Source organism: Leuciscus leuciscus (assembly GCF_965113295.1).
Source record: "Leuciscus leuciscus genome assembly, chromosome: 11".
Classification (NCBI taxonomy): Eukaryota; Metazoa; Chordata; class Actinopteri; order Cypriniformes; family Leuciscidae; genus Leuciscus; species Leuciscus leuciscus.
Genome location: NC_138735.1, coordinates 25945613 through 25964494, shown reverse-complemented (window position 1 = coordinate 25964494; position 18882 = coordinate 25945613). Strand labels below are relative to the sequence as shown.

At 36.2% G+C, this 18882-nt stretch overlaps 1 protein-coding gene across 1 annotated transcript; it reads left to right on the top strand.

Annotated features, from left to right (window-relative positions):
• Positions 1–5111: 5111 nt before the first annotated feature.
• alg14 (ALG14 UDP-N-acetylglucosaminyltransferase subunit) lies at positions 5112–16947 on the top strand. The gene is made up of 4 exons (XM_082183618.1): positions 5112–5437; positions 6140–6291; positions 7042–7164; positions 16569–16947. Exons 1-4 carry the CDS (start codon positions 5281–5283, stop codon positions 16797–16799), a joined length of 663 nt encoding a protein of 220 aa, XP_082039744.1. The 5' UTR covers positions 5112–5280; the 3' UTR covers positions 16800–16947.
• Positions 16948–18882: the final 1935 nt, after the last annotated feature.

Sequence of the window (18882 nt, the reverse complement as noted above, 5' to 3'; positions counted from 1 at the left end):
TCAGAGCTGCTGACGGGGCATGACATCACCGTTCCCACTGCAGCATTATCATACTGAGAGACCAAGAAGAGGAGTCACTGCTTACTTATGTGAGTGTGTGTGAAACTGTAGTGACACTGAAGAGTAATAAAGAGCTATTAATGAAGCACTTGAGAATGACACCTCCCTGTGTTCATATATGGAGGTGTTTTTTCTTACAGTCCTTTGATGACATCTCTAATTAAGCAAAGAAGATAGTGAAGTCAAGTTATATTCTAGCTATATGGTTTGATTCTTCTTTGTGAGTTCATTCAGCTGAGTATTTATGAATGACTGAGTTACAGAATAGTTCAGTCTGTAATGAATGTGATGCAATAAATACAATGTGCCGTGAAATAATGTCGCAAGAAAGGTCTTTCCATTGTCACGGGCTGTATGCAAGATTAGATCAAAATTCAACGCGATTGGCTTGTCCACTTCACCAAGTGACTCTCATGGTTAATTTTAGTGGATCAAAAACCTGCAGCACGACCACTGTAGTCTGATTCTGAAACAAATGTCTCTTATGAAGTGCCCCTTTTAAAGTCCCCATGAAATAAAAGTTTTTTAGTTTGAATCTAGCCTTACTGTTTTCTATAAGCTATTGTGGGCTCCAAAACAATGACAAAATTCGCATTTAGAAATTATAAGCAATTAAAACATACAGTCTCTCACTTCTGCCAATATGAATCAGTGATTTTGATGACATCACGCTGCACTTCAGCTTCTCGTCAGATTTTTTGTCCAATCAAATGCTCTCTAGAATCTACAGCGTCCCGCCCCCAAATAGACGTCAAAGCTGCGGCTAAAATCAGTCACTTGGTGAATGGCACATAGTGCACTATATAGGGGATTGAGAACGATTCAGACAGTGTAAATATACTTCCCATTGGGGCAAATAAAGTCTGGTTTCATGTTTGTGTTACTAATGTGAGGAAACTGCAGCTTTACTGAGCTCAACAGCTCTGACCGAGCTGATATAAATTAAACGCTATTTTGTTAAACGCTAAACGACATCAACACATTAAAATACTGACATTAGCTAATGAACTAAAGCTGTCACTGTGGCGGTACCTTTTCAAAAGGTACACCTTTGTACCTAAAGAGTGCATATAAGTCCCTCAAAGGTACATATTGGTACCAAACGAGTACATATTAGAACCCGTTTGAAGGGTACTGTCCCAGTGACAGCTTTTGTACCTTTTTTTCTGAGAGTGTTAATATAGGCCTAACAATTGTTCTAAGCCAGTGAGCACTGAGTTGCAATGCCAGCAAACCATTTCCTATCAGTTTTTAGTTTGCTTAGTTTAAATCCTATTTTAAAATTCGTCAACACATTTATGGGGACCTTTAGCAATGATTCTAAGCTCATATCCTCGGTCGGTGAGTGACCTACCACTAAGCCCACATCCTAAACTCCTTAAAAGGATTTATGACAGAAGCGAGGGATGATACTTCTCCTTTATCAGAATGAAACATCAGTCACCCCTCTCTCACAGCAGAAAGCATACAGGTGTGTCAACCTGAAAGTTGCTTCATCCTGCCCAGTAGTCAAAGCAAAAGTCACATGAACAAAGACGCAACAAATAAGCCAGGAAGTTTATTTTCCAGGAAAAACCTTTTCCAGGTGATTGACTCATTACGTTCCATTGCAATTAAAACTTGTTCATCGTCAGGCACCTGATCCTCACCTTTTACTCTTGAAATGGTGTGTTATTTCGGAGGGTCACATGCTCCCCGAAGGCTGGATACACCCTGCAGTTCTTTTGCCAGATGCACTTACAAAAGGAGCTTTGTGCAAATAGACTGGCAACCTGGAACAGGAATCTTGGCATGTATTAATCCAGGGAAACTGGTTTGGTGTTTGATCTGCCAGTCTATCTCAGCATATTCATATCTGAGTCTCGAATTACGGTTGATAAATGATCTGCTCTGAGATTAAACTTAAATTAAACATGTTTATTTAACACTTTTTGTAATTTAATAGACTGAGGCGAGTTGTCACACTTTTTACTCTAGTGAATATTTATTAGGTTTGGGTTATTTTATAAATCAAGGTTTGTACGCATATGTACTTTAAAGTATTTGCTACAAATAAGCTTTTAAACACTTACAATTTTATTTTATTTTTGCACTATTTGGGGTAAGTTGTCACAATGAGAACAAACACAGTATTTAGCATATGTACATTTAGGCGTATATACTATAGGGTTATATAGTACCCTACAGTACCCCTATATTACCCCCCCCCCCCGCCCGACATTTCCCACAAAATGTCAGTGTGTAAATGTATTTATTAGCTTTTCAACTATTATGAAACACAAAATATTTCATGAAACGGCAGAAATGAAAAAAGGAACATGCTAATATTAAACCGCAGAAATTAAATCAGTTGTATAAAATGACAACTATAACAAATTGTGTGACAAATAAAGTGCCTCCTGACATTTATGATGAATACTGTTATCTTAATAAAAGTTTTAGTTAACTTTCATTTAAAATCTGTTTTGACCCTTATTTTGACCCTAGAATTTTAGATTGGAGAATAGAATTTACAAAGTGTTAAAATAGGTTTTAGAAACTACCATATGAAATACTGCTAAAGAAAACAAGCATTTACACAATAGGACTTTTAACCCAAAACCTCAGTCACTGATACTGATAGCCTGTGTGACAACTAGCCCCAGTTTCCCTACAGTATGCTTGTTCCTTACTAGTTCAAATGATGCTGTTGTGCTTCTGGACAGAGAACAGAGGTTGTAAGTGAGAAATGATTGACTGAAATCAGTGAGAGAAATAAAGTCAGTGTCGTGTTGAGTGAAATGGTCAGCCTTCATATCCGTCTGAATATGAAGGAAGCTGTAATTGTCTGGAATCTGGTGCAAAGGTCAGGGTCTCTCTACATAAGCAGCTTGTAAATTCTTGTGTTATTGATGTAAGGCATTTTTTATTAGGACACATGGATATGGAAAGCTTTTAACAGAAATTATACTTTGATGGGTGGGAAAGGAAAATAGTATGAGATATATAAATGATCTTTAACATCAAAGCAATGCATGTTTGCACTAATTATCAGACTCTATTTTAGTCCAAAGGCTTGTGTTGTGGAATTTGAACCAAAATGCCCTGTGCAGTCTGTCCCCTTGTGGTACATTTAAGAATGATTACAGGCTTACATACCTCATGCCCTGAGAATGACCCTTTTAAAAAAAGCCAGTTGGCTGCATTGCTGGGAATCTTGGTGGACATTGAACAAATAAAGTCCAAAAGCTGATGCCTGAATGAAGATCTAACCAACAACATGACAGAGTTATTAATCAGAGCATGACTGGTTCTCTAAACAGGCCGTAAGCAATTCAGTCCGAACATATTCAGTTCAAGCTAATTATCTGCTGGCCCAGTCAAATGAGAGGAAACGTGTCAGTGGAACTATATGACCCGCTGTGATTGGCTGTGGCAAACCAAATATTAGATAAATATTAGCCAAAAGACCAAAAGTAGAATCTCAGTGACCACCAGAAATGGTGCCTATTTGAGCACTTATGTTAATAAATATATTCATGTATTATTATTAATGTTATAATAATAATAATAATAATTAGAATTATTAATATTATTAATCATTTCCGATATCATGATATATTGTATATTGGGTGAAAAAGAACATTTTAATCTATCGCATTGTGCATTTATTTATTGCATTATATTAATTTATTGTTAAATAATAATAATAAGAATAATGATAATAAGAATAATAAAAACCTATATTATTTAAATATTAATATTTACATTTTTGGTCTCCTTCAAGCTTACATTTCAATGTAATCATAAATGTTGTTGGGTGAACAATGGAAAACAATAATCTATCCATTTGTGCATTTATTTATTTATTTATGATGTTATATTTCTTGGCAAAATAATAATAATAATAATGTTAAGATAGTGTGTTATTATATATAAAATTATTATTGTGTTATCATTTTTTTTGTATCCTTCAAGCTTAAATGCCATATATATTGGGTGTACAAGGGAAAACAACAATTAATTTGTGCATTTATGTGTTGTACTTATTGTTAAATAATAATAATAACAACAATATTAATAATAAATTATAATAATAACATTTCATTATTACTATTATGATCCAAAACTCTCATTATTCACTAACAGATAAAAATATAATAAAGATGCGAGAGCTGATTTAATATCCAGAAAACTCTACTGTAATGTTTCAGCCCTGGTCAGGAAAAGTCTATTCCTCTGAGCCACAAACCCATCAAATCATCACAAACCATGCAAACTTGAAACTGAAAAACAAAATAGACCTGAACATGTTTTAAGACATCTTGAGAGCCATTGTTGAACAGTGTCAGATGGTAATTGACAATGTTCCCTTTATAAATCCCAGACAGTAACAGCTGTGGATGGTCTGGCTTTGAGCGGACTGAGTAAAGTTTTTACTGAGACTGTGTCTCATCTGATTACAATAACGAGCCATTACTAAACTGACAATGACAAATAGCCTGGAGTTTCATCAAGACATTAAGCTGTGATAATGAGTCTAAAATTTCACACTAGTAAATATTTATTTCATGCCAGTTTACAAGACATTCAAGTGGCATGTTGCGCTTGAAGCACTTCCGGAGCACTATAGACAAAACAACTGAGGACCATTTCCATGAGACAACAAACACAGAAAACTTCCCACAGAACCTCAGAGAAGCTTAAATAAATACATTCATCGGAAAGATTCCGAGCAGAATACTGTTTATGTTTGGGTTTGAAATCAGGAAATGCCGCTTTTTTTTTTTTTTTTTTACCTTAAGGTAGGCCTATGTGTCTGTGTCGCCATGGTCTGAGCAGACATGACTTTCAAAAATAAAAGCTGAAAATATTCACTTGACTAAAAGGATATATAATAATAATTTATAATCTAAATAATAAACTTTGGGGGAAAAAAAAGTGTACACAATTACTGTAACGTACACACTCTGCAGCCTGATACATTTGATCCAGTTTTCAAAGTGGTCAGTAGGCGTCGCTGTTTCTAAACTCCAGTGAAAACCTAATATCATTATTGTCCCATATGACTTTCCGTAGCAGCTGTACGTGTACAAATCATTCCATTCTCAAAACTACAGCACACTTATTTCAGATTTAGTTTATAAAGTAGTTTAAATTATAAATGTGCATTATTTCTTAACGAACATGAGTCTACTAACGTTTTGAGACAGTAACTGATAGCGTTTAGTTTGGGAACTGATGGCATTACTGTATGCTGTGGTGAGTGGTGTCATCCTCACTGCTGTAGTATTAATAACAGTGTTTATTGTACGATTATTTGGGATTTTGCGACATGGATCGGAATATAAACCAGGACAGAAGGGTTATGTGTCGGTGCTGGTGGTGGCTGGATCAGGTAAGAATCAACCTCGTAAACAAACTATACTATACTAACCACAGTAATAATAAACAATAGCCTAAACTATGCTACACTATAATATTACACGCTTATATATATATATAGCCAATTAACTTAACTTTATTGTTTTTGAGGGTAATTTGTTTCGTAGCAGCGTACATGCATAGACAGCAACATAATAACACAGCAATTAATACCATAAAACATCACAAATTCATAAAATCCATTTGTGTTGTTGTTATCCTCCAAAATGATGTCACTTCCTGCAGGATGATGCCTTTGAGGAACTGGCTTTTATTAGTTAAAGGGATTGGAAAATAAGCTCAAAACGAAATAGAATTTATTTGAAACTCACCCCTATATGATTTTTATTTTTTTTACAATTCTTAAAATTTTTCTGTGCATTTTACTTTTTTTGTACTTTAAATCTGAATAAACATAATTTCTCTAATTTCACCAAAATTGCATTTAAAATGTAGCTTTAATGTGATTAAAGTTGCTGAAAGAAATAGTGACAGATAGATAGAAGATGGATAGATTCATTCTTTCATTTAATTTTTACATTTGTATATTTTAACTTAATGTTTTGATATTCATAAAAAGGTAATATGCATTTTATTAGCCAACTAGCAATATTTCAACAATAATCCTTTATTATTATTTTATTGACTCTAAATGTTTCTTTTCTGTCTCACTTAGGAGGACACACAACAGAAATCATCCGTCTGTTGGGGAGTTTATCTCAGTCTTATAACCCTCGACATTATGTGATCGCAGACACTGACAAAATGAGTGAAGAGAAGATCCGAACTTTTGAAGCAGAGCGGAAGAAAAATGATTCATCCTCTCAGGTGATGGATCTATATATATATATGTATATATATATATTTTTTTTTTTACAAATGTAAGATACAAAAACAGACAAACTTTCAGACAATCAACAAGTTATAGATCAATAGTTAACAAGATAAATGATATAAAGAAGCCTGATTTATCTATTGAAAATTATTTAGAAAGAGAAAAAAGTGGGGGCACAAAAAAATTAAAAGCATATTATGAAATAATATTAAACATGGTACAAAGTACAACTTCAATTCTTGTTTGAAGATGTCAAAGCGGGGTTTACTCTTTGTATATTTACATATATGAATATACAACTTTCCAATAAATAAAAGGAGGTTAATACAAAAAAACTACTTTGATTAGATTCTTGTCATTAATATAAAACCCCAAAAGAATGAGTCTATAAGATATGGAAAAATCACAGAACACATTTTGGACAATCAAGGCATTAACATTACTCCAGAATATGTGATGGATCTGAACTGAACACATATTTCTACTCCAAAAACACTTTCTTCTGTGGAACTCAAAACTCTCATTGGGTTTGTCTTACTTTGACCAGCAGATGGCAGCAGTTCCTTTGTCTTTTCATGTATTGACTGTGGTTTTGAAATGATAGATAGATAGATAGATAGATAGATAGATAGATAGATATTAATCTTATTCCCTTATTCAGTCAGGTGTAAAATGTTTTTCTGCTTTTATTCTCATTAAAACCCTGACATTTGTCATGTTTTCCTTTATTTTACTATTCACAGTTCACTCTCCACCGGATTCCTCGCAGTCGGGAGGTTCGTCAGTCATGGAGTTCCTCCGTTCTGAGTTCCCTGAGCGCTCTGATGTCATCCGTACCGCTGGTCTTCAGGCTTCAGCCGGATATGGTGGGTAACTAACTTCTCCTCTCATTCATCCCCCCATCATATCCTCATTAAGTATTCATTTCATCTTTTCTGCAGAGTATTCTGTATAACACCCTCCAGAAATAGCACATCATAACATATTTATGAGATTGTGCCTATGGGCAGCCCAGCTCTGTTTTGAGTATGATGAGAGCCTTTTATTCAAATTTAGATGGATATTTAAATATAAGAATTATCCAAACATACTTATGGATATGATAAATATTAAGTTTGCATTACCAGATTCGAGAATGTTATTAAGTAGTCAAGACAAGTCACATTTATTTATATAACGCTTTATACAGTACAGATTGTCCCATTAATAAACATAAATAACAGTGTTAATGTTGTAAAATTATGAATCAATTAAAACAACTTTAATGTCATCTCTAGCAGCTCCACATATGGCAATAGTGTCATTATTCTGCTCAATTTAGTTCAGTGTGGTTTCAGTTCAGTTCAATAGCTGTCAATGTTGCAAAGTTCATCAATTATAAAAACAAAAAAGACAAAAAGTTCAGTTCAGGTGTAAGCAGCTCTACAGAAGACAATAGTGTTATTAATCAGCTTAAGTAACATGTACATTTATTATACTCTATTATTAATGTTCCATATTGTTCGTCATTCTTTAAAGGGATAGTTCACTTTGAAATTAATTTTTGGTATGTTTTAGCTTACCTCAAGGACATCCAAGATGTAGGTGTCTTTTTTTCCGCAGTAGTTTAAATTTTTATATTTTTAGGTCAAACCGTTCTTGTCTGTCAGTCATATAATGCAGGTCTATGGTCACTGTCTCAAAGAGCAAGCACAGAGTCCATATTAAAACAATTCCCCGTCGTCCAAATTAAACAATTCCCCATCGTAAGTACACATTGATGGCCTAAGACACGAAACGAGCGGTTTGTGTGAGAAAACGAACAGTATTTATATCGTTTTTACCTCTTATACGCAGCCATGTCGAAGTGCTCTGATCTGACGTGTGCGCAGACTGGTGCATAGATATATACACACTAGATGTCGCCTTGTCTACGGCAGTTCATTGAACGAATGTCTTTAAGGCGACATCTAGTGTATATATCTATGCACCAGTTCAAAAAAGTTCAGTTCAGGTGTAAGCAGCTCTACAGAAGACAATAGTGTTATTATTCAGCTTAAGTAACATGTACATTTATTATACTGTATTATTAATGTTCCATATTGTTCGTCATTCTTTAATGTGCTTTCTAAAGCGAATCTCTGTAACTGCGTGTCCTTCAGATTAACACTGTGGCGTCTTTTGCCCGGTCCATAACCTTGAGAATTCAAACACCCTGTGCACTGTTTTGGAAAACAGCTTTTTATAAATATCTCCACCCTTTATTATTTATAGAGGCCATGTCATCTGCGAAATGTAGTCCAAATTCTGTACTTATACAAAAGCAATGTGTTTGCGATTTGTAGGAAGACACATCATGGCCATATTCCAGGATGACAATGTCAAGATTCGTCAGGCTCAAATTGTGAAAGAATGGTTGGGAGGGAGCATGAAGAATCATTTTCACACATGAAGTGAACCTCTGAGTCCAGACCTTAAAGTCAGTGAAAGTTTTTGGGATGTGCTGGAGGAGACTTTACAGAGTGCTGGACTCTTGCATTGTCAATACAAGATCTTGACCAAAAATAGATGGAAATTACCCTGGTAATCCAGAGTTCTCGCGAGAGCACAAGTTGAATTTGCTCAGCGAGTTACTCTGGTGTCGGGTAACGATGCTCATTAAATATGCCCCTCTATCTGAGCTGCACCAATCACATCGGGGTATCTGATATAGGCGGGCCAGAGGCGAGATGACGACAGCGCTGTGACGTCGAAGTCATTAGTAAACATTGCAAGATGGCTATGGATGAATACCAGTTGTTTGAAATGGCTTTGGCCGCTACAATGATCGAGTTAGACTTGGCTTTTTATCTAAAAAAGGAACAGAAGACGCCGCTCGAATCGTTCCTTTGCAAGAAGGACGTTTTTGCTGTTTTGCCGACCGGATACGGTAAGAGTCTAATCTACCAGTTAGCTCCCCTGGTAGCTAAGCGATAACTTGTTGTGATTGGTCGTAGTGTTATCCAATTGCGTGCAGTGAGATTTTCAAATGCATGCTTGGTGCCGCCCTTCGAGCTTGCCGATTTTCATTAGTCGACGCCAGACCATTAATCTTCTAGATTTAGGTCTGGATTTCCAGGCTAGATGGAAATAACATTCAAAGGCAAAAAATTCCCTGAAATCCCTAACCAAGATATTAAAGGGATAGTTCACCCAAAAATGAAAATTCTGTCATTATTTATTCCAAACTTGTAAGACTTTCTATGTTCTGCGAAACACAAAAGAAGTTATTTAGAAAAATGTGTTTTAGTTGCCCATGCAATAAAAGTCAATAGGATCCGATGTTTTTTGGACTATATCTTCTTATAACAACATGAGGGTGAGTAAATGATGGCAATTTTTGTATGAACTATCCCTTTAACACAAAAGCAGTAGTTATTGTGCATGTCACAAAGCAGCAAAGGGAATGTTTAAGCAGGTGATAAAGACATTTTTTCCTTCAGCAGGTGATAAGACTATCATATTACCGCTGGAAGACTATCTGCTGTATAAGCAAACACTAATCCTGCTGTTTCTCTGCTTGTCTTCAGCAAGAGAGAGAGAGCTGCTGGGAAAACACTCAAGGATAGATAAAAAAGTGAGCGAGGGGGTTGATTTAGTAAAAAAAGAGAGGGATGGGCAGCGTTAAATCCCTTTTTCAGGAATGATCCGTAATCCAGAGCCCCTTTCTCTCTCTCCTCCTCCTGTGGTTGTGTAATGAAGGGTTGTGAGCGGGGCAGCCGAGGGGTCTTGTTCTCAGGATGTGGCGAGACCTGACTGGCTCCTTGGCCCAGCGGCCTGACTCCTCTCACTCGGAGCCAAGCAGTTTCGGGTTTCTGTGTTGCCGTGGAGACCAGCTGAGAGGAGGCGGAGCGTGACTAAGCGGCCCGCGCTGCAGTGCTTGAGCAGCAGAGCTCAAAGGTCACAGCTAACCAGACAAATCTCTCACGGACCACCACACTAGTATTCTGTTCAGCTCTAATTAGAGCCCTCTCTCCTCATGCTGACGTCATTTCCTAGTTTTCCAGTCAGGCCAGTTTTTTAATGGGAAAGAGGTTTACAGATTTCTAGGAAACTAAAGAACGATCGGGGCCTTTTTTGACTGTTGTCACATTAGTTTCATGGTAAAAGAGTTTAGACAAAATTGCTTTAGCTCAGAATTTTTTTTTTTTTACGTTTTTCCCTAAAATTAAAAAAAATTTAGGAAATGAATTTTACTTTGTTTTATTATAAAATCATATTATTTATTTTATAATATATTATATATGTCTTTAAGATTTTTTTTGCATTGTGACACATTGCAGTGTTATTTTATATTTTATATATTGTTATAGTATTTTATTTTAGTATTTTGAATTAGCTTTTTTTATTACATATGTTTTTGTATTTTTATTTAGCCTTAATATATTTTTATTTCATTTTAATTTGTAATTTTTTAGTTTTAGTAATTTTAGCTGCCATGGCAATATTTCTATTTCTATTTCATCTATTATTTATTTCTATTATTTATTCCAATTACTGATTTTTATTTATTTTTGTTTTTTTTTACTTTGTTTTAGTTCAAACAAACTTTTAATTTAATAACAACACTAATTCAATAATTACAAGTAGCACATGTCTCAACAGTACAAATCACCCTATCTGGACACAATAACTATTGTTATTTTTTAATAAAAATGCTTTTTAAAATTCTTAAAAAATATAAAAAAGTATATAATAAAATATAATATAAATTTTTAAATGAAGATGAAATAAATATGGCAGATATCTAGAAGTTTTTTAAAAGCTATAAAATATAAAATGTAATTTATTTTTTTAATATATTTTATTCTTACGTTTTGTTGTTTATTTGTAATGTGAGATTAAAATATAAGTACCAGGTGGCCTTTGATCCGCCATCGGACTTCAACAGCAGGATTTCCTTTTTAGTCCAGCAGACAATGTCTAAGATCTTCTTTAGGGGGTCCCGCACCCCTATTGTGTCTGCGCGGTGAGGGAGCGTCCTTCAGCGTGACTCAAATGTCAGCTGTTTGTTTTAACCAAACCTGAGCATTTCGGTGAGGAGCCGAGGCCCGTTCGTCCACATACCAGAGCGGAATTGGGGGAAATGGGGGGTCAGGTCTGAAATCCGGAGGTGAAGAGGGGGTGGATTCAGTCCTCTTTTAGCCATAAAAGGAAATAAGTGCGTCATGGGTACTCATGAGCTCCAGATGTGTCAGCACAAGCCAAGCGTCCTGGATTCTGCATGCCGTGAGGAGCAGTTAATAGTGAATACTACTGATCCCTGTTATTTACAGCTTCAGTTTATCAATACGTCAGTCTAGACTGAAGTGCCTGCATTTGTATAATTTTACTATTATTCATAAATATTAGCTTAGTTTAAAGACATTAAAAATCAATTTTCTATGCAAGTAATATGTTTGCATAATAATTACAGCTCATTTTTAGACTAAAATCTCCAAAACTTTCAAGACTGTTGAGCTTATGCGCCAGAGAAACAAGCTTGCATCAATCTTTAGAATTTTGTGTTTGAACTTCAGTTTTCTGTATATTTCTATGGCATCTCTGTCGAAGAGTATTTAGCTGGTGAAGTGAATTTACTTATTGTAGAGTTAACGAAAGTTATCTTGAGCATTGTAATGGTCGAAGGGGATGTCATAACAAATGATTAACGAAGATTCATGAATCGGTAAGATCTTACCTTCATACTGTGGAAATATAGAACAGAACGAGCGCAGCACTGAAAAAGGGGCGGGGCTACATCAGGTCTATATATTTAAATCATTTATTTAGAATAAAATTGACAACAATGGTATTATATACTTAGCTTCTTTAGCTCAAATCACAAACAAAATGATTTATTTTTTTAGGTTAAAGTAAAAATGTTCTATTGTAATCAAAAAGGTTGAGTGTTATGATTTCTGCTATTTATTTTCTTCATCTCCTCCCGCTTAGACTCGCTTTGATAAGATTACACTTGAAGCTTGTATTTTAAACTTGTTGACCGAAATGCGCAGAAATGCTGATTGTCAGAGAAATGGAGTCTGTTTCATGAGTGAGTCAAATTGTGACGCAAGTCCAAAATGAGAACGAATTTGGGAAAACAATTTAAAGAATCTGTTTTATACAGGTTTAGTGAGGGGGGGAGGGGGGGGTTGATTTACAATAACAAATAACAGGGGTCTGGATGTTGTGCGGTGGACGTCCCACACATTCCAGAGAGACTCCTCACTGTTCCTCTGAGTCTGCACATTGGTTTTTTTTGTTTGTGCACCCCAGCACTCCATATGTTTCATCTTAGCCTTATTTGGAAATTGTTGGAAAGCGCGGTGGACGGAGCTCCATATGTTTTATTTATTTAATGTTCCTCCATGTGTTGATGAGAATCAGTGATGGATAGGTCATAAAAGGGTCTGCATGTCAGAATATGTCAGAACGTGCATGCAGTTGTGTATTCCTAATCACAAATCTAATATCAAACCATAACAAAGTGAGAAACAGAATATAAACATTAATGTACAAGATGCCAGAAAGGACACAATCTAATTTTGCTAGGCTTATTAAAATGACAAGTTCCTTCTGTAAATAATATAAAAAATATCCATCCATCCACCCACCCATCATATCTATCTATCTATCCATCCATCCATCCATCCACCCACCCACCCATTCATCCATCCATCCATCCATTATATCTATCCATCCATCCATCCATCCACCCACCAATTCATCCATCTATCCATCCATCCACCCACCAATTCATCCATCCATCCATCCATCCATCCATCCATCCATCCATCCATCCATCCATCCATCCATCCATCCATCCATCCATCCATCATATCCATCCATCCATCCATCCATCCATCCATCCATCCATCATATCCATCCATCCATCCATCCATCCATCCATCCATCCATCCATCCACCCACCCATTCATCCATTATATCCATCCATCATCCATCCATCCATCCATCCATCCATCCCATCCATTATATCCATCCATCCATCCATCATTATATCCATTCATCATCCATCCATCCACCCATCCATCCATCCCATCCATTATATCCATCCATCCATCCATCCATCCATTATATCTATCCACCATCCATCCATCCATCCATCCACCCACCAATTCATCCATCCATCCATCCATCCATCTATCCACCCACCCATTCATCCATTATATCCATCCATCATCCATCCATCCCATCCATTATATCCATCCATCCATCCATCCATTATATCCATTCATCATCCATCCATCCATTATATCCATCCATCATCCATCCATCCATCCATCCATCCCATCCATTATATCCATCCATCCATCCATCCATTATATCCATCCACCCCCCCATTCATCCATCCATCCATCCATCCATCCATTCATCCATCTATCCCATCCCATCCATCCATCCATCCACCCACCCACCCACCCATCCATCCAATCCAATTGTGCCGTTATTGTGGTAGAAGATACAGACCTGTAAAATAATAATCATAATCATAAAACGCTCTAGACAACTTTCTTCTGTTACTGATTTACAAAACTCAGAATGAACTCGTCTGTCATTTATAGACCTGACACCTTCAGTCTGGTCTGTGCTGACTCATCTGAAGCCTGAGAAGAGAAGTAACAAAACCTGGTAACAGTTTAATCTCACCTGGAGCTGCTCTGTATGATGTGGCCTGACCTCGATGACCTCATCAGTAGTTATGTATCAGCACCTGCGCATGCGGCTTCCCTCCGGCGTCCTCACCTGTCTGTCAGCTGTGACACAAGCATGTCTCACAGTGATGTCATCACAGGAACAATCACTCCAGAAGGCCTTTGATTCTTCATAAGTGTATAATCCCCACTCTGCAGTTAAACACACTGGCCGTCAACAGATGTTAAGATTTTCACTTTGCTTGTATGACTTACTGCTTGTATGAGCTAAATGTCGTGTTTATGTGGTGAAGTGTAGAGGTTTGAACTAGTGGTTCTGGTTCCATGATTACTAGAGTCATTTCAGGGCTCAAAAATACAGTTTTTTTAATGTTGGCCCAGGCTTATGTAAATCTATCTATCTATCTATCTAGAGTTAGATTTTTTTTTGCTTGTTGCTTTGCTAACGGCACCATACTGTATGAGCATAACTATATGTAGCAGCACACACAAATATTGGCAACATTTTTTATTTAGACTGTACCATTGATCCAGCTATTTCTATGTTTGTTTAGATTTATGTCAAGCTTGGTGGAACAGTGATTTAGCTTTAGTGTTTTAGTTCATGATTGGTAGTGCCATGTGTTTCTTTTGGGAAAATGCGGAAGAGGCTAAAAAGAGACGGCCTCATATCGAGCTTTCACTCTTAGGCTTTTTTCTCCTTATTACATAGAGAGACTTGAGTTTTTCTGACGTTTGATTTATGTCGTGTTGAAGTTTCACAAAATGGCCATTTAAATTTGCACCACTCTGATGACAGACTCAAATAGCACTCTGGCGGTTTGGCATTTTCCCATAGCAAACACTCACCAATCTCTGTACACAATCCAGCAGCCCTTCAGAGCTGAAGTCAGCGTCTCTCTGTTGGGTGAGAGTGATCTCATTCCCCGAGGTGAATTCACAGGTGTGTGTGAAATGTAAACACGGGCCGAGACAGATCGCCCACCTGGTGCTCCGTCCATGCCCATCCTCATCGCTCATCTGTCTCCAGGTGCTGGATGGGAAATGGAGTGTTTTAGACTGTTTGGAAACTGGCAGTAAACCGAATCCGAGCACCAGTGGACCTTGAAGCAGACAGAAATGAGTTGAGGGGGAAGAACTGAAGCCTATGTGAGTGGAAACGTCCCTCACCTCTGATGTTCTCACTTCGGTCGTTGTCCTCGGTTCCTGCGTCGTATCAGTTTCGGCTCTGAGCAGACAGAGGCTGGATTTTTCCAGTGTTAATGTGTCTGAGCAGTCGGTGTAAGATGATTTCTCCAGACCCCATGGCTCGTCTCCACCGAAGTCTAACCGCCTTCCTGTGCCGCTCGCTGTCTCCAGTTTTGAACCAGAAAGCTCATATTTCTCCAGCTCAGAGGACTGAAGTATAGAAGGATAGTCAGAAGGATACTTTATGCAGATGTCTTTCTGTTTTTGTGTCCTATAGCCTATATAAGTCAAATCAGTTCAGTTCATTTTTAATGATACTGCTTTACAAAATCCAAAAACAGCTTTACAGAAACTTGTAAATCCCCAAATGAATGGTGTTTCTCAAAGTGTGTGTCAACAAGTTCACCTGATATGTTTATCTCAAAGAGTGAACTTAACCATTTATGTAAAGATAACTTGTTGCAAGTTGGCATTACACGAATTTATAATAAAAATACCATTATCGTCCCTTAATAATTTTAGTTAAATGGAAATAAGTCATATTATAGCATACGGTATAGAAAGAAAACTCTATTCCAATTGGAGCAAAGCAACATCAGCAATCAAAAGAAGAAGAAAACTATTGCAACCTGTTAAAGGTTTGCATTTCTGTTAAAACAATACAAAAATAAAAGTTAAAATTGAGATTTAATCAGTATTACTAATTATTACATGTATTTATTTATTTAAAATGTATTTAAAAAAAATAATTTTAAAATCTCTTTTTTTATTTAAAAATCTTCATTTTATGGATTTTTAAATCATTCAAATTTATATATATATTCTAGGTGCTCAAGAAACATTATCCTTATCAAAAATTATTATCATTCTTATCATTATTAATGTTGAAAACAGTTGTGCTGCTTAATATTTTTCTTTCGTGATATTTGATGAATAGACATTTATTTAAAATAAATGGTTTGTAACAATGTAAATGTCTTTACTATGTTTTATTAATTTAATGCATTAATTTATTTCAAATATACATTTAAGTAATGATTTATTATGTTTAATTAAGACAACTTGATTGATTTAATATAACATTACTTTTCATTGTGTAACATTTAATAAATGTTCACTTTGACAATGTTAGCTATGCATTTGAACTAATAATGAACAATATTTTTTACAGCATTTAATTAGTTTGGTTGTTAAATTTTAAATGGTATGAATTAACACTGACTATTATGAACAAACATGAATTAACAGTGAGCAATAATGTATATTTATAAATGAACATAAACCTGGATTACCAAATGCTGTAAACAATGTTGTTCATTGTTGGTTCATGACTACAGGTAATTAATTCAATCTTATTGTGTGCTTTTTTGTATTTTTAAAGTGTATGTGTGTGTGTGTGTGTGTTTCAGGTGCTGTGTAACGGTCCAGGGACGTGTGTCCCACTGTGTGCCGCTGGGCTGCTCCTGGGCGTCCTGGGCCTTAAAAGGGTCTTGATCGTCTACGTGGAGAGCATCTGTCGCGTGGAGACACTGTCTCTATCTGGGAAGATCCTCTACTACCTTTCTGACTACTTCTTTGTGCAGTGGGCACCACTGAAAGACAAATACCCTAAGTCCATCTACCTAGGGAGATTGGAGTGAGGAGAACATTTACAGAAAACCAAATTTTCTTTTTGCATGACTTCATGAATTCAACTGAGAATTCCATGCATTTTGATACTGTTCAGTGAAGCTGATGCGAATCATTCCTATGCAGTTACAGACGTGCTGAATACACAACTATGACAACGGCATCAGCGTTTTCTGTTTTTTTTTTTTTTTTTTTTTACGCCAAACAGTCACGATAGGGCTGATGAAATATCCTATCACACCTTTTCTACCTTTTACGCCCTTGAACAGTCAACCAAAGAGAAGTTTTTACATGTGCAGGTGCTTCTAATTCCATTCATAGTTTCAGCATTTTCCAACACTGCACACGAAAAAGATCGGCTTTTGATCACAGGTTTGTCCCTTTCAAAGGTTAGACTTGTTTAGATAGCCATACCTCATTCTTACATGTGTATGAAGTGTACCTCAGTGTTTTTGCGAAAAATTGTCCAGCTCACTACACTATTCAGCAGTACTTCATTGTTGATCTCTTCCTGTGCTGGCGTGTGGTTGAGGAAATGGTGTGAGTTAAAGACTAAACAGTGAGAGGAGATGGAAAAGCTGTGATTCTCAGCTGCAGATCTTATTTTATTGCTCTGTAATTTCCTGTTATTCTTTGTGGCTCTCTTATACCTGTAGCATGAGGTAGAACATACCCTGATGGTTTCTTTTGTTTGCCAGGACAAGTTCACGCAGGTAACTTAGTCATTTACTTCTCAGCATTAAGTTCCTCGACTTTGACGATTCTGAACATCTGTAAGTGGATGATCTCATCAAACATGTCTGTCAGAGGTATGTGATGTCACGTATAATTTGGTTATTATGAACATAGATGGAGTCTTGCAGAAATTAAAATCACATTCATTTTTTTATTTATAATAACATAAACATTTCTACGCAGACTTACCATGATCTTCGAAAATAAGTGATGAAACACCGCCCGGCCAAATTGGATTTAAATGCTTAAGAGTCTATTATTGCATCATTATTGCAGTGATTATGTTTCTAGCATGTTATATGTTTGGCAACAGTTCTTCTAACTCTAATTGATGGTGTCTAGCTTTTTTATTTCTTTAACCACCATGTAGGAAGACGCATCATTGCCATATTCCAGGATGACAATATCAAGATTCATCAGGCTCAAATTGTGAAAGAATGGTTAGGAGGGAGCATGAAGAATCATTTTCACACATGAAGTGAACCTCTGAGTCCAGACCTTAAATTCAGTGAACGTTTTTCGAGGAGGGGGTAAAGACCAAATGCCAACAGCAAAAGTGATTTAGTTTAAGAGAAACCGAAAATAATATTGTAAATCTAGAACTAATCCAGATTGAGTTTGAAATCCTAATCTTATCTAAAAACAACAACAACAAAAAACATTTAACATGCTCATGTTTATGCATTCTGTGCATCTTATCGCCTGGATTTGCAGACAAAAACGTGCTGACTAACCTAGTCATAAACTACAGACTCTTATCAAGAAAGACCTGATTGTTATCAAAAGGAACTTTTTTATTTCTCATTGACTGACTGGTTAGTATTTACATCACAAAGCACCTCTTATCAATATCTTTCCCAGCCGACCAGGCAGAATGTCCCTTCAGTTTCGCTCGTATTATTCTATGTTGCAATTGATTTCAACTGGCAAAAGGCCTTCAGTGTCTGATAAAATACATCAAGTTGTCAGGGACAGACAACACATGGCAAAACTCCAAACAGGTTGCTATTCTGCTTAATCTTTAATATGTAAGTTATTAGAAATATTCACAAATAGAAAGCAACCTTTGAAAAAATGTCTTCATGTTTTCTTTATTCAACATACTGATCTCCTTTGACAAACAACCTCCATGATAGTTGTTTTTTTCTTCATGTTTTCACTTCAACCTTTCAGACAAGAACAAACCCTGACATTAGAGCCCTCACATCACGCTCAAAGCATCAAATGGTTATTTAAAGCTACTTGATGATACCGAACATGATAATGCAGAAATTGGATCATACAGAGCCTGCATGTGTCTGTTGTGCGTTTGATTTCTGTTTATGAATTGATTTTTTTTATTATATCAAAACTGGTTTC